Genomic DNA, 13,310 nt, shown 5'->3' with positions numbered 1-13,310 from the left:
TATTGTCAACACTCAGCATTAAAATTACACACATATATCCTAAAATATGTTGATTTCAGATTTCATGTCTTGTTTCTGATATGATTGCTCACCTCAAAAGCGTTTGTGGTCTTTTATGCATCTGTCAGACTAGCGACAGCGACAACAAACATGTTAATCTTGTATAATTACAGCCTTTAGGTGTGTATTAATCACACTCCTTAAAGTATTACACTTTGTTCTGCGTGTGGGAGTGTGTGTGTGTTTAATTACTCACTGTAAAAAGAGCGAGACCACAGATTGTTTCATTGGAAAATACCTGAGATGCATAAACTGCTCAGTGAAATTCACAGGAAATAAGTGAAGCAAAAAAATGACTCACAGAGTTTACTGAGAACACACGACTGGCTGATAACCATCTGAAGTGCAGCTCTTACACTCACTCAGTATGCCACAATTACAGTCACACTGCAGAAAGGATCGCTCTGCAAGCTAAAGACTTACTCTTTCATCCGCTGGAGTGGAGATGTCTGATTACTAGTGTCTCCCTTCAGTGAGTAACTTCTACAGCTATTCTTTTATTAATATTAGTGACTCAACATAATGTATATGCAGATTATTCAGTGGAATAAATCGAATTAATGTGTGTGGGCGTGACTGTGTTCGGTTCCTCACTACCACAGAATCATCCCACAGTGTGAAGGAAACCCTCCAAACCTGTTGGTGCAGGTATGAGGAGGCCAAGATTTGAGTTTTGACTGACAGACTGAGGTGTGATGTTTCGTCCTGCTAATGTGACTGCGTGTCACTGACTCCAGAGCTGTGTTAGAGCCTCGAGGAAGCCCTGCTCAATCAGCACTGAAGGAATCTGGAGGTAGATCTGTGCATCAGGCTCCGGAGCCAGAGATGCATCAGGGACGCCTGCGTCTGCGGCCGTGGCTGGAGGAACAGATCGATTCGGGCAGATACCCTGGAGTCGTGTGGCTGGACCAGGTGAGATCGGGTTCAGACGGCTGCTGTTTCATTTCACCCACTCATTTAACATTGTGTTAATCTGATGTTGCGTTTGCTTTTAACGGCTATACATTACTGACAAACTATTCGATACTGTGAAGCTGCTTTGATACAAACTGTTTTGTAAAGGTGACTTGACTATACATGTCTAGATATGTGAGTATCCATAAGTACATCTGTGTTTTCTTACTCTAGTCTGCCAGAGTTTTCCAGATTCCTTGGAAACACGCGGCCCGGCACGGCTGGAATATCGAGAAAGACGCGACTCTGTTTCGAAACTGGGCGATCCACACAGGTACGCCAACTGATTTCCCTGATTACAGCACATGGGAATAAAAGATATCATCTTGATTAAAACATCAAATATTTAGACAGGTAGCTAGGTAAAAACAAAAGAAGCAGACTTAAAGAATGTTTCCTATCACGTGTTTCAGAGATTACACTGATATAGATGCAAATCTATTATGTGGCATCTGTGAAAACATTCATCCTGTTTCATCACAGTTTTTATGAATTAAAAAATTGTAAGTTTTAAAATTTAGTTTTTATTTTATTTATTTTTTAACTTGTGACTGTCAGTTGTCAGGAAATGATCATGATGCAAAATAAGTAGATGGTTACAGTTAACAAATATGTGTTATATATTCATATGTGTTGTTTATTAATTACCCAATGGTATCATCTGCATTGGTTAGTATGAGAAACGAGAAACGAGAGTGAATGCACATTTGCTCTAGTATCAATTTCTGCTTAATGTTGGAGTCAAACTAAAACTCATCCAAAAACTGATTCCATATTCAGCAGCCTCAAAATACTTGGACACCTCCAGACACTGAAGTCATTTAAATGTATTTTCACGTCGGCACCGATGGCCTCATGGTCAGTGCACTGTCGCGCTTCGGGCGTCCCGAGTTCAAGCCCCAGCTTGGAGACCTTTCCCACTCACTTTGCTTCCTGTCCACCTACTGTTCTAGCTAAATAAAGGGCATAATATGCCAATAATAATAATAATATTTTCATTAAATACAAAGTATCAAACAGTGTGGCAGTTATATGATGATTTCCTCAGAACTTCAGAAAGATTTCTTTTGAACTGTGTGATCTTGAGGTGAAGAGAATCACAAAACTTTCAACACTTTCCACAGAATTTGACAAACAGAAAGAGTTAATGACCTTTTGCTGAACTGAAATGTGTGCTGTATTTTTTTAAGTAAATGTGGCTTTTTTGATATTCTAATATTTAATGCAAAAGACACTGTACATTTTTTAATTGTGGCATGAAGTTCATTTCTCTGGTCACTGCTCTCAGACGGCTAAACTCTTTGAAACATCCAGATGAAGCACCAGAACAGCTCAGCTAATATTAATGTTATATCACTTATAATTGTACCAAACATGTTTAAAGGAGAAGTTAAATCATGGCAACAGTGATCAGTTTGGCCAGGAGTACGACTGAAATGTGCTGAAAACCTGTGCTGGATGATCATGCAAACTGCTCTCGTGGATTTCAGGGCGATACAAACCCGGCGTAGACAAACCTGATCCCAAGACATGGAAAGCGAACTTCCGATGTGCCCTCAATTCCCTGACGGACGTCAAAGAGCTCCAAGACAAGAGCATCAAGAAAGGCCACAACGCTTTCAGAGTTTATATTCTCCTTCCACACAGCAAAACAGTCAAAAGACGCAAAGGTACTTGCACATATAAACCTTTCGGGATATTATTTCATATTTCACATGTAGTGACATAAAGTGCATCTGTATACAGATATATAATGTATCACTGAGTTTGTGATGGCATGTTTCTCTTCAGCTTTAAGGTGTTTGGATACTGACAGTAAAGCAGCATCACCGCCTCAAACACAAAGAAACATACCACTGGAGAGATTTACAGGTAATGACCAATGACAGGTGACTTCCTTACACATGGTCATGGATGTGTCATATATTTCCCGTGTGCATACAGAGGCCTTCTGGAAGTTCACCGATGATCGAGGCAGTGCCACGACTGAAGTGCTGAGAAAAGATGATCTCGAGGAGGAGAGACCAGCCATCTACTGCTCACAGGGTACTGGTGCTAGTCTCTGGACATTAGTTCAGATCAGTAGAGCTTTAAAAGTGACTAACTAATGTCCTCCGCAGGACTGCAGCTGAACAGACCGGACGAGCACGAGCAAACTGAAGCCGTGCTGAAGGTAAGATCTCTGACGGACACAGCTACGCTGGCCTGGCAAACCACATCCTGATCTCCGATCTCACTTTAGTTCACCCAAAAATGAAAACTCTGTCATCATTAGAAGAGAGAAGCTTGTTCAGGTTTGGGTAAGGGTTTGGTTAGTGATGACAGCGTTTCCATTTTTGGGTGAACGGTCCTTTAAACACCATCACGAGACATGGACAACTCATTTCAGCTCCAGCTAAAACTTTGTCAAGCCAACGCCAAAGTTTGTTTGAGCTGCTCTTTTCTAGTTAGTTCTTGATCGCAGGATTGAAGGCTGTGTGTGTTCACCCTGCAGATCGTGGATCATCTGAAGAACCTGGAGCACTGGAGTCCCTCGTACGAGAGCGACAGAGGCTGGAGACCCAACTCAACGTGGATGGGAAGTCTGAGTAAGAAAACAGCTCTATCCAGTAAAACACTGGACAACAGAATGATTTTATTATTATTATTATTATAAGAATGTGTCCTACTAAACAAACGGTTTGATCATTTTGTTTTTATTAGAGTCATGCTAATTAAAATCCACGACCGGCTCTGATTTCAGGTGAGACGATGGATTTTTCAGGTTACTCCTTCCAGACGGACTGCAATACCTCATCAGGTCAATACGACCAGATCAGCTGAACCCGACGCTTCACACTACTCTATCTGTTGTTGTTGTTGTAGTGCAACTGAAGGAAAAAAAAAACATTAATTAATGGACATTTTAATCACTGGACAGTGAAATGATTTTGAGTAATAATAAATTATGTATATTAATAATTATCCAGAGAAGACACTTGCCATTTTATTTGTTTTCCAAAATCTTTCAATAAATATTGAGTTAATGGTTTAGAGTATACTGTGTGTCACCTTTATTCCCAAATCAGACATCAGTAAGAAGCCCTGCCTCTGCTGCGGGCGAATAATGAACATCACTCATGTGTGCAGTGAACTGTGAACTCATGGAAAGTGAAAGTAATGTGAGGAACAGTTCTGCTGATTTCTGGTTCCAAGCATTTCTTATGATCCTGAAGACCTCGATTAGCTGGATGAGGTGTGTTTAATGAGAACAGAGCAGGCTTGGACACCCTTGACTGTAATCACAGGATTTTCTCTTTCAGAGACTGTAAGAAGCATTTGAAGTCTGCAGATCTGAATCATGTCACCACATAATCTGATCATAATCTGTCAATCCAGCCCACGCTAGAGCCAGTGAGTTTAACCACCTTTTGAGCAATGAAACACAGCCACAGTGTAGTTTAAAGACCACTTTAATATCAGTGGAAATAGTTGTATAAATAACACAACTGCAAGTTAAAGCAATTGCATATTTCATGGTACTTAATGGCCGATTAAAGAGCGAAACGGCAGTAAAAAAAAACTAAAACTAGACAGTCTGCCAGACCATCAGAGTCCACATCAGTAACTAAAGAACTGGCTGAAGCTGTTTCTGAGGACCTCCTGGTCCTCTTCTACCTCCCAAACTGTTATTGCCTTTGAAGCCAAATGAGCAGTGTCCTCGTCCACAGCCGAATCCGACGGACATCTCAGGGAGCTCTGTGGCCTCGCTCAGCTGCCAGCGCTTGCCGTCCTGCCATTTGTCCTGCAGAGAGCCAGAAACACTCCGAGTCAGCAAACACAAGCGTCTGCTCGTGAAACCTGAGAGCCCCGAGTGACTCCAACACATCACAGTGGCTTGGGAAAGAAGACGCTCACGATCAGCTGGACGTGTGTACAGACACGTCCCTCCAGCGTCGCTTTACAAACCACTCCAAACACACAAGCGCTTCGTCATACCTGGATCTCTTTCACTTTGCTGGCCGGGACGTCGAAACACACACCCTGAGACAAACAAAGCTCAGGACACATTAGAAATGAAGCCCTAAAACAGAGATCCTCTGTCTCAGTGATATACTGTATGAAAACACAATATAATCATATATTAATAATAATAATAATAATAAATAATAATCTAGGACAACTTATTGACCAGACCAACAGTACACAGTACAGTACTATGCACAAAAACTCTTTATAGAACCAGATGCAAAGGTGCACAGAGATACCAAAAGCAGAAGAGATCTCTGTATTCAACACAGACACTGCAAGAACAGATGCTTTGAGAGACGCTTACATTGAAATGTAAATATTGTGTATTTCCACTTTACATAAAGACTCACCCTTAGCTGAGTGCATGTATATATATATATATATATATATATATATATATATATATATATATATATATATATATATACATACATACACACACACACACACACACACACACAGGGCTCCAGACTAACACTTGAGAGCAGTGGCACCAGCGCCACTAAATTCTGCAGATGGTGCTCCATATGGTGCTGGCCAACTTCAGTGATTATGTGTGACTTCGTAGCAAATTGAAAAGTTTGAGACTTTTCTCACTTCATATATACACACACACACAAAAAAGTGTAAAATTCTGACAAAATCTGATTTCTTGATAATTTGATATTTTATAATAGTGACTTTATCATTTAAAAAAATAGAGAAATGGTAGAAATTAATGATTAATAAGCCAATAAATGCTCCTCTGCTGCTGTCTACTGGTTATAATTGTGATTTTTTTTTTTTTTACATTTTATATTATAGTTTTTGTTTACTACAAAGTATATTTTGTTCATCCAATTAAAAATAACATTCGAACTGGATAATCTTAGAGCTTTAAAGTGCCGGAAATAGTTGTGTGAAATGCTTGAAAGTCATTGAAAAGTGCTTGAATTTCTCTCTCAAAAGGCTGTACAAACCCTGAAATTAATGATGTAATGCATTAGACTATTTCTACCACAACACCACGGTTACAGTTAGTGTTACGCTTCTGGTTCCCTGATGTATGTCATCGCTGTTTATAACAGAGATTTCTGTGCAGAATTTGAATGATTGAATGATCGAAATGGAAAAGCTTATGAGTTGGGCATAGCGGTGGTCAAGCCAGCAGAAAAAGTGGTTGCAGTCTGGAGCCGATATATATATACAGTACAGACCAAAAGTTTGGATACACCTTCTCATTCAAAGAGTTTTCTTTATTTTCATGACTATGAAAATTGTAGAGTCACACTGAATGCATCAAGGGCTATTTGACCAAGAGGGAGAGTGATGGGGTGCTGCGCCAGAAATGTACAGTATTGTTCAAAATAATAGCAGTACAACGTGACTAACCAGAATAATCAAGGTTTTTCATATATTTTTTTATTGCTACGTGGCAAACAAGTTACCAGTAGGTTCAGTAGATTCTCAGAAAACAAATGAGACCCAGCATTCATGATATGCACGCTCTTAAGGCTGTGCAATTGGGCAATTAGTTGAATTAGTTGAAAGGGGTGTGTTCAAAAAAATAGCAGTGTGGCATTCAATCACTGAGGTCATCAATTTTGTGAAGAAACAGGTGTGAATCAGGTGGCCCCTATTTAAGGATGAAGCCAACACTTGTTGAACATGCATTTGAAAGCTGAGGAAAATGGGTCGTTCAAGACATTGTTCAGAAGAACAGCGTACTTTGATTAAAAAGTTGATTAGAGAGGGGAAAACCTATAAAGAGGTGCAAAAAATGATAGGCTGTTCAGCTAAAATGATCTCCAATGCCTTAAAATGGAGAGCAAAACCAGAGAGACGTGGAAGAAAACGGAAGACAACCATCAAAATGGATAGAAGAATAACCAGAATGGCAAAGGCTCAGCCAATGATCACCTCCAGGATGATCAAAGACAGTCTGGAGTTACCTGTAAGTACTGTGACAGTTAGAAGACGTCTGTGTGAAGCTAATCTATTTTCAAGAATCCCCCGCAAAGTCCCTCTGTTAAAAAAAGGCATGTGCAGAAGAGGTTACAATTTGCCAAAGAACACATCAACTGGCCTAAAGAGAAATGGAGGAACATTTTGTGGACTGATGAGAGTAAAATTGTTCTTTTTGGGTCCAAGGGCCACAGGCAGTTTGTGAGACGACCCCCAAACTCTGAATTCAAGCCACAGTACACAGTGAAGACAGTGAAGCATGGAGGTGCAAGCATCATGATATGGGCATGTTTCTCCTACTATGGTGTTGGGCCTATTTATCGCATACCAGGGATCATGGATCAGTTTGCATATGTTAAAATACTTGAAGAGGACATGCCCTTGAAATGGTTGTTTCAACAAGACAATGACCCAAAACACACTAGTAAACGGGCAAAGTCTTGGTTCCAAACCAACAAAATTAATGTTATGGAGTGGCCAGCCCAATCTCCAGACCTTAATCCAATTGAGAACTTGTGGGGTGATATCAAAAATGCTGTTTCTGAAGCAAAACCAAGAAATGTGAATGAATTGTGGAATGTTGTTAAAGAATCATGGAGTGGAATAACAGCTGAGAGGTGCCACAAGTTGGTTGACTCCATGCCACACAGATGTCAAGCAGTTTTAAAAAACTGTGGTCATACAACTAAATATTAGTTTAGTGATTCACAGGATTGCTAAATCCCAGAAAAAAAAAATGTTTGTACAAAATAGTTTTGAGTTTGTACAGTCAAAGGTAGACACTGCTATTTTTTTGAACACACCCCTTTCAACTAATTGCCCAATTGCACAGCCTTAAGAGCGTGCATATCATGAATGCTGGGTCTTGTTTGTTTTCTGACAATCTACTGAACCTACTGGTAACTTGTTTGCCACGTAGCAATAAAAAATATACTAAAAACCTTGATTATTCTGGTTAGTCACATTGTACTGCTATTATTTTGAACAATACTGTATATACACCTGAAATGTACTGTATATATATATATATATATATATATATATATATACAGTATATATATATATATATATATATATATATATATATATATATATATATATATATATATACACACACACACACATACATAAACATACATCAAAATGTGTACGTATTATATATATTAAAGGCACCTTTACAGTTGTCCATGTTTAATTGAAATCCTAATACTGTAAGCAGTGATATCTCTATGTGAATTCACTCTAATGGGATTATAATTGCATTGATAAATAGCAGGTGTCCATGTTCAGAGGAGTGCGTGTGTTCCTGCAGACCAGTCCACTTTATACTCTTTATTTTATTTATATTTATTTAGAATCTAGTAATTAAAAATATTCTTTTTGTAAAAAAATAAAATAAAAATAAAAGTTTATGGAAGCCCGTTTCCGCCACTAAATAAAAAATAAATCAAGGTAATTGCAACTTTATAATCAAAATTCATGTTTTTTACTTGGTATTGCAAGTTCGTATCTCGCAATTCTGACTTTGTAACTCGCAATTGCAAGTTTATTATCATGCAATTCTGACTTTATACCTCACGATTCTGACTTCATAAATCGAAAATTGCAAGTTCATATCTCACAATTTCTAACTTTACATCACACAATTCTGACTTAATAACTCTAAAATTCTGACTTAACTCGCAATTCTGACTTTATAGCATGAAAATTCTGACTTTATAACATGAAAATTCTGACTTAACTCGCAATTCTGACTTTATACCTGGCAATTCTGACTTTATATCTCGAAAATTCTGACTTTATAAATCGCAATTCTGACTTTATCCCTTGCAATTCTGACTTTATCCCTTGCAATTCTGACTTCATCCCTTGCAATTCTGAATTTATCCTTCGCAATTCTGACTTTATAACTCGCAACTCTGACTTTATACCTTGCAATTCTAATTTTATAACATGAAAATTCTGACTTTATACCTGGCTATTATGACTTTATAGCACGATAATTTTGACTTTATAACTCGCAATTCAGACTTTATACCTCGCAATTCTGACTTTATACCTTGCAATTATGACTTTATAACTCGCAATTCTGACTCTATACCTTGCAATTCTAACTTTATAACATGAAAAATCTGATTTTATACCTGGCTATTATGACTTTATAACTCACAATTCAGACTTTATAACTCGCAATTCAGACTTTATACCTCGCAATTCTGACTTTATACCTCGCAATTCTGACCTTATAACTCGCAATTCTGATTTGTATCCCTTGCAATTCTGACTTTATCCTTCGCAATTCTGACTTTATCCCTCGCAATTCAGACTTTATCCTTCGCAATTCTGACTTTACAACTCGCAATTCTGACTTTATTCCTTGCAATCTGACTTTATCCTTCGCAATTCTGACTTAATCCATCGCAATTCTGACTTTATCCTTCACAATTCTGACTTTATCCTTCGCAATTCTGACTTTATCCCTTGCAATTCTGACTTTATCCTTCGCAATTCTGACTTTATCCCTTGCAATTCTGACTTTATGCTTCGCAATTCTGACTTTATAACTCGCAATTCTGACTTTGTAACATGAAAATTCAGACTTTATAGCTGGCCATTATGACTTTATAACTCGAAAATTTTGACTTTATAACTCGCAATTCAGACTTTATACTTGGCAATTCTGACTTTATAACTTGAAAATTCTGACTTTATACCTCACAATTCTGACTTTATAACTCGCAATTCTGACTTCATCCCTTGCAATTCTGACTTTATCCCTCGCAATTCTGAATTTATCCTTCACAATTCTGACTGTATCCTTCGCAACTCTGACTTTATCCCTTGCAATTCTGACTTTATCCTTCGCAATTCTGACTTTATCCCTTGCAATTCTGACTTTATCCTTCGCAATTCTGACTTTATCCCTTGCAATTCTGACTTTATGCTTCGCAATTCTGACTTTATAACTCACAATTCTGACTTTGTAACATGAAAATTCAGACTTTATAGCTGGCCATTATGACTTTATAACTTGAAAATTCTGACTTTATACCTCACAATTCTGACTTTATAACTCGCAATTCTGACTTCATCCCTTGCAATTCTGACTTTATCCCTCGCAATTCTGAATTTATCCTTCGCAATTCTGACTTTATAACTCGCAATTCTGACTTTATAACTCGCAATTCTGACTTTATACATCGCAATTCTGACTTTATAACTCGCAATTCTGACTTTATCCCTTGCAATTCTGACTTTATCCTTCGCAATTCTGACTTTATCCTTCGCAATTCTGACTTTACAACTCGCAATTCTGACTTTATCCCTTGCAATTCTGACTTTATCCTTCGCAATTCTGACTTAATGGCTCGCAATTCTGACTTTATCCTTCGCAATTCTGACTTTATCCTTCGCAACTCTGACTTTATCCCTTGCAATTCTGACTTTATCCTTCGCAATTCTGACTTTATCCCTTGCAATTCTGACTTTATCCTTCGCAATTCTGACTTTGTAACATGAAAATTCTGACTTTATACCTGGCCATTATGACTTTATTACTCGAAAATTTGGACTTTATTACTCGCAATTTAGACTTTATACTTGGCAATTCTGACTTTATAACTCGAAAATTCTGACTTTAAATCTTGCAATTCTGACTTTATAACTCGCAATTCTGACTTCATCCCTTGCAATTCTGACTTTATCCCTCGCAATTCTGAATTTATCCTTCGCAAATCTGACTTTATAACTCGCAATTCTGACTTTATACCTCGCAATTCTAACTTTATAACATGAAAATTCTGACTTTATACCTGGCCATTATGACTTTATAACTTGAAAATTTTGACTTTATAACTTGCAATTCATACTTTATACCTGGCAATTCTGACTTTATAACTCGAAAATTCTGACTTTATACCTCGCAATTCTGACTTTATAACTCGCAATTCTAATTTTATAACATGAAAATTCTGACTTTATACCTGGCTATTATGACTTTATAACTCGAAAATTTTGACTTTATAACTCGCAATTCAGACTTTATACCTCGCAATTCTGACTTTATACCTTGCAATTATGACTTTATAACTCGCAATTCTGACTCTATACCTTGCAATTCTAACTTTATAACATGAAAAATCTGATTTTATACCTGGCTATTATGACTTTATAACTCGAAAATTTTGACTTTATAACTCACAATTCAGACTTTATACCTTGCAATTCAGACTTTATACCTCGCAATTCTGACTTTATACCTCGCAATTCTGACCTTATAATTCGCAATTCTGATTTTTATCCCTTGCAATTCTGACTTTATCCTTCGCAATTCTGACTTTATCCCTCGCAATTCAGACTTTATCCTTCGCAATTCTGACTTTATAACTCGCAATTCTGACTTTATACCTCGCAATTCTAACTTTATAACATGAAAATTCTGACTTTATAGCTGGCCATTATGACTTTATAACTCAAAAATTTTGACTTTATAACTCGCAATTCAGACTTTATACCTGGAAATTCTGACTTTATAACTCAAAAATTCTGACTTTATACCACGCAATTCTGACTTTATAACTCGCAATTCTGACTTCATCCCTTGCAATTCTGACTTTATCTCTCGCAATTCTGAATTTATCCTTCGCAATTCTGACTTTATAACTCGCAATTCTGACTTTATAACTCGCAATTCTGACTTTATACATCGCAATTCTGACTTTATAACTCGCAATTCTGACTTTATCCCTTGCAATTCTGACTTTATCCTTCGCAATTCTGACTTTATCCTTCGCAATTCTGACTTTACAACTCGCAATTCTGACTTTGTAACATGAAAATTCAGACTTTATAGCTGGCCATTATGACTTTATAACTTGAAAATTCTGACTTTATACCTCGAAAATTCTGACTTTATCCTTCGCAATTCTGACTTTATAACTCGCAATTCTGACTTCATCCCTTGCAATTCTGACTTTATCTCTCGCAATTCTGAATTTATCCTTCGCAATTCTGACTTTATAACTCGCAATTCTGACTTTATACCTCGCAATTCTAACTTTATAACATGAAAATTCTGACTTTATAACTCGCAATACTGACTTTACCCCTCACAATTCTGACTTTATCCTTTCGCAATTCTGACTCTATCCTTCGCAATTCTGACTTTATCCTTCACAATTCTGACTTTACAACTCGCAATTCTGACTTTATCCCTTGCAATTCTGACTTTACCCCTCACAATTCTGACTTTACCCCTCGCAATTCTGACTTTATCCCTCGCAATTCTGACTTCATACCTCGCAATTCTGACCTTATAACTCACAATTCTGACCTTATAACTCACAATTCTGACTTTATACCTTGCAATTCTGACATACCTCGCAATTCTGTCTTTATAACTCACAATTCTGAATTTATACCTAGCAAATTGCAAGTTCAAATCCAGCAATTCTGACTTTATAACTCGGCAATTCTGACTTCAAACCTAGCAAATTCTGACTTTATCCTTCGCAATTCTGACTTTACCCCTCGCAATTCTAACTTTATCCCTTGCAATTCTGACATTATACTTCTCAATTCTGACCTTATAACTCACAATTCTGACTTTATACCTTGCAATTCTGACATACCTCGCAATTCTGTCTTTATAACTCACAATTCTGAATTTATACCTAGCAAATTGCAAGTTCAAATCCAGCAATTCTGACTTTATAACTCGGCAATTCTGACTTCAAACCTAGCAAATTCTGACTTTATCCTTCGCAATTCTGACTTTACCCCTCGCAATTCTAACTTTATCCCTTTCAATTCTGACATTATACTTCTCAATTCTGAGTTTATACCCAGCAAATTGCAAGTTCAAACTAGCAATTCTGACTTTATAACTCTGCAATTCTGACTTATTACCTAGCAATTCTGACTTTATGCCCCACAATTCTGAGATTATACCTCGCAATTCTGACCTTATACCCTGCAATTCTGACATTATACCTCGTAATTCGAGGTTATACCTTGGAATTCTGACATTATACCTCGCAATTCTGAAATTAACTTGTTAGTTATATGATGATGTAGTTATATAATGAAAGTAATTGATTACAAAAAATTTATTTGAAAGATGACATAGATTTGGTGACAGTCATGCAAATACAAATATATAAATGTTCCTTAAAATTTGCTATTTTGTCGTATTTGCTGTAGTTAGTTTCTAATCATATGTTTTGAAAATAAATCACAGCAAACAAGACTGTTAAGGTGTGTGGTTCTGAATAACAGCACCAAAGAATGGCTTGGCTTCAATAAATCATTATGGAGATGCACCTTCTTGGCCTTGAGGAAGG

The 13,310-nt window shown here is 37.2% G+C and overlaps 2 protein-coding genes across 2 annotated transcripts; one reads left to right on the top strand and one right to left on the bottom strand.

Moving 5' to 3' along the window:
* Positions 1 to 377: 377 nt before the first annotated feature.
* On the top strand, positions 378 to 4,024 carry LOC113113203 (interferon regulatory factor 1-like). Its single transcript, XM_026279375.1, has 9 exons — positions 378 to 532; positions 663 to 972; positions 1,189 to 1,288; positions 2,505 to 2,684; positions 2,806 to 2,886; positions 2,959 to 3,060; positions 3,135 to 3,187; positions 3,509 to 3,602; positions 3,758 to 4,024. The coding sequence occupies exons 2-9, from the start codon at positions 886 to 888 to the stop codon at positions 3,835 to 3,837; spliced, it is 777 nt and encodes a 258-aa protein (XP_026135160.1). The 5' UTR covers positions 378 to 532; positions 663 to 885; the 3' UTR covers positions 3,838 to 4,024.
* A 459-nt stretch (positions 4,025 to 4,483) lies between these two features.
* Positions 4,484 to 5,166, bottom strand: LOC113113122 (nucleolar RNA helicase 2-like). Its single transcript, XM_026279302.1, has 2 exons — positions 4,993 to 5,166; positions 4,484 to 4,798 (listed from the first exon to the last, which is right to left on the bottom strand). Exons 1-2 carry the CDS (start codon positions 5,062 to 5,064, stop codon positions 4,622 to 4,624), a joined length of 249 nt encoding a protein of 82 aa, XP_026135087.1. The 5' UTR covers positions 5,065 to 5,166; the 3' UTR covers positions 4,484 to 4,621.
* Positions 5,167 to 13,310: the final 8,144 nt, after the last annotated feature.

This window comes from Carassius auratus, chromosome 13 (genome assembly GCF_003368295.1).
Source record: "Carassius auratus strain Wakin chromosome 13, ASM336829v1, whole genome shotgun sequence".
NCBI classification, from domain to species: Eukaryota; Metazoa; Chordata; class Actinopteri; order Cypriniformes; family Cyprinidae; genus Carassius; species Carassius auratus.
Note: the sequence above shows the minus strand (reverse complement) of the source record. Positions and strands in the feature narration are given on the sequence as shown.

Coding starts and splice junctions, on each gene's coding strand:
- LOC113113203 (XM_026279375.1), top strand. CDS start 886: ATGCATCAGGGACGCCTGCGTCTGCGGCCGTGGCTGGAGGAACAGATC. Junction 2,685..2,805: donor AACAGTCAAAAGACGCAAAG/GTACTTGCACAT, acceptor GTTTCTCTTCAG/CTTTAAGGTGTTTGGATACT. Junction 2,887..2,958: donor ACCACTGGAGAGATTTACAG/GTAATGACCAAT, acceptor GTGTGCATACAG/AGGCCTTCTGGAAGTTCACC.
- LOC113113122 (XM_026279302.1), bottom strand. CDS start 5,064: ATGTGTCCTGAGCTTTGTTTGTCTCAGGGTGTGTGTTTCGACGTCCCG. Junction 4,799..4,992: donor GCAAAGTGAAAGAGATCCAG/GTATGACGAAGC, acceptor GGCTCTCTGCAG/GACAAATGGCAGGACGGCAA.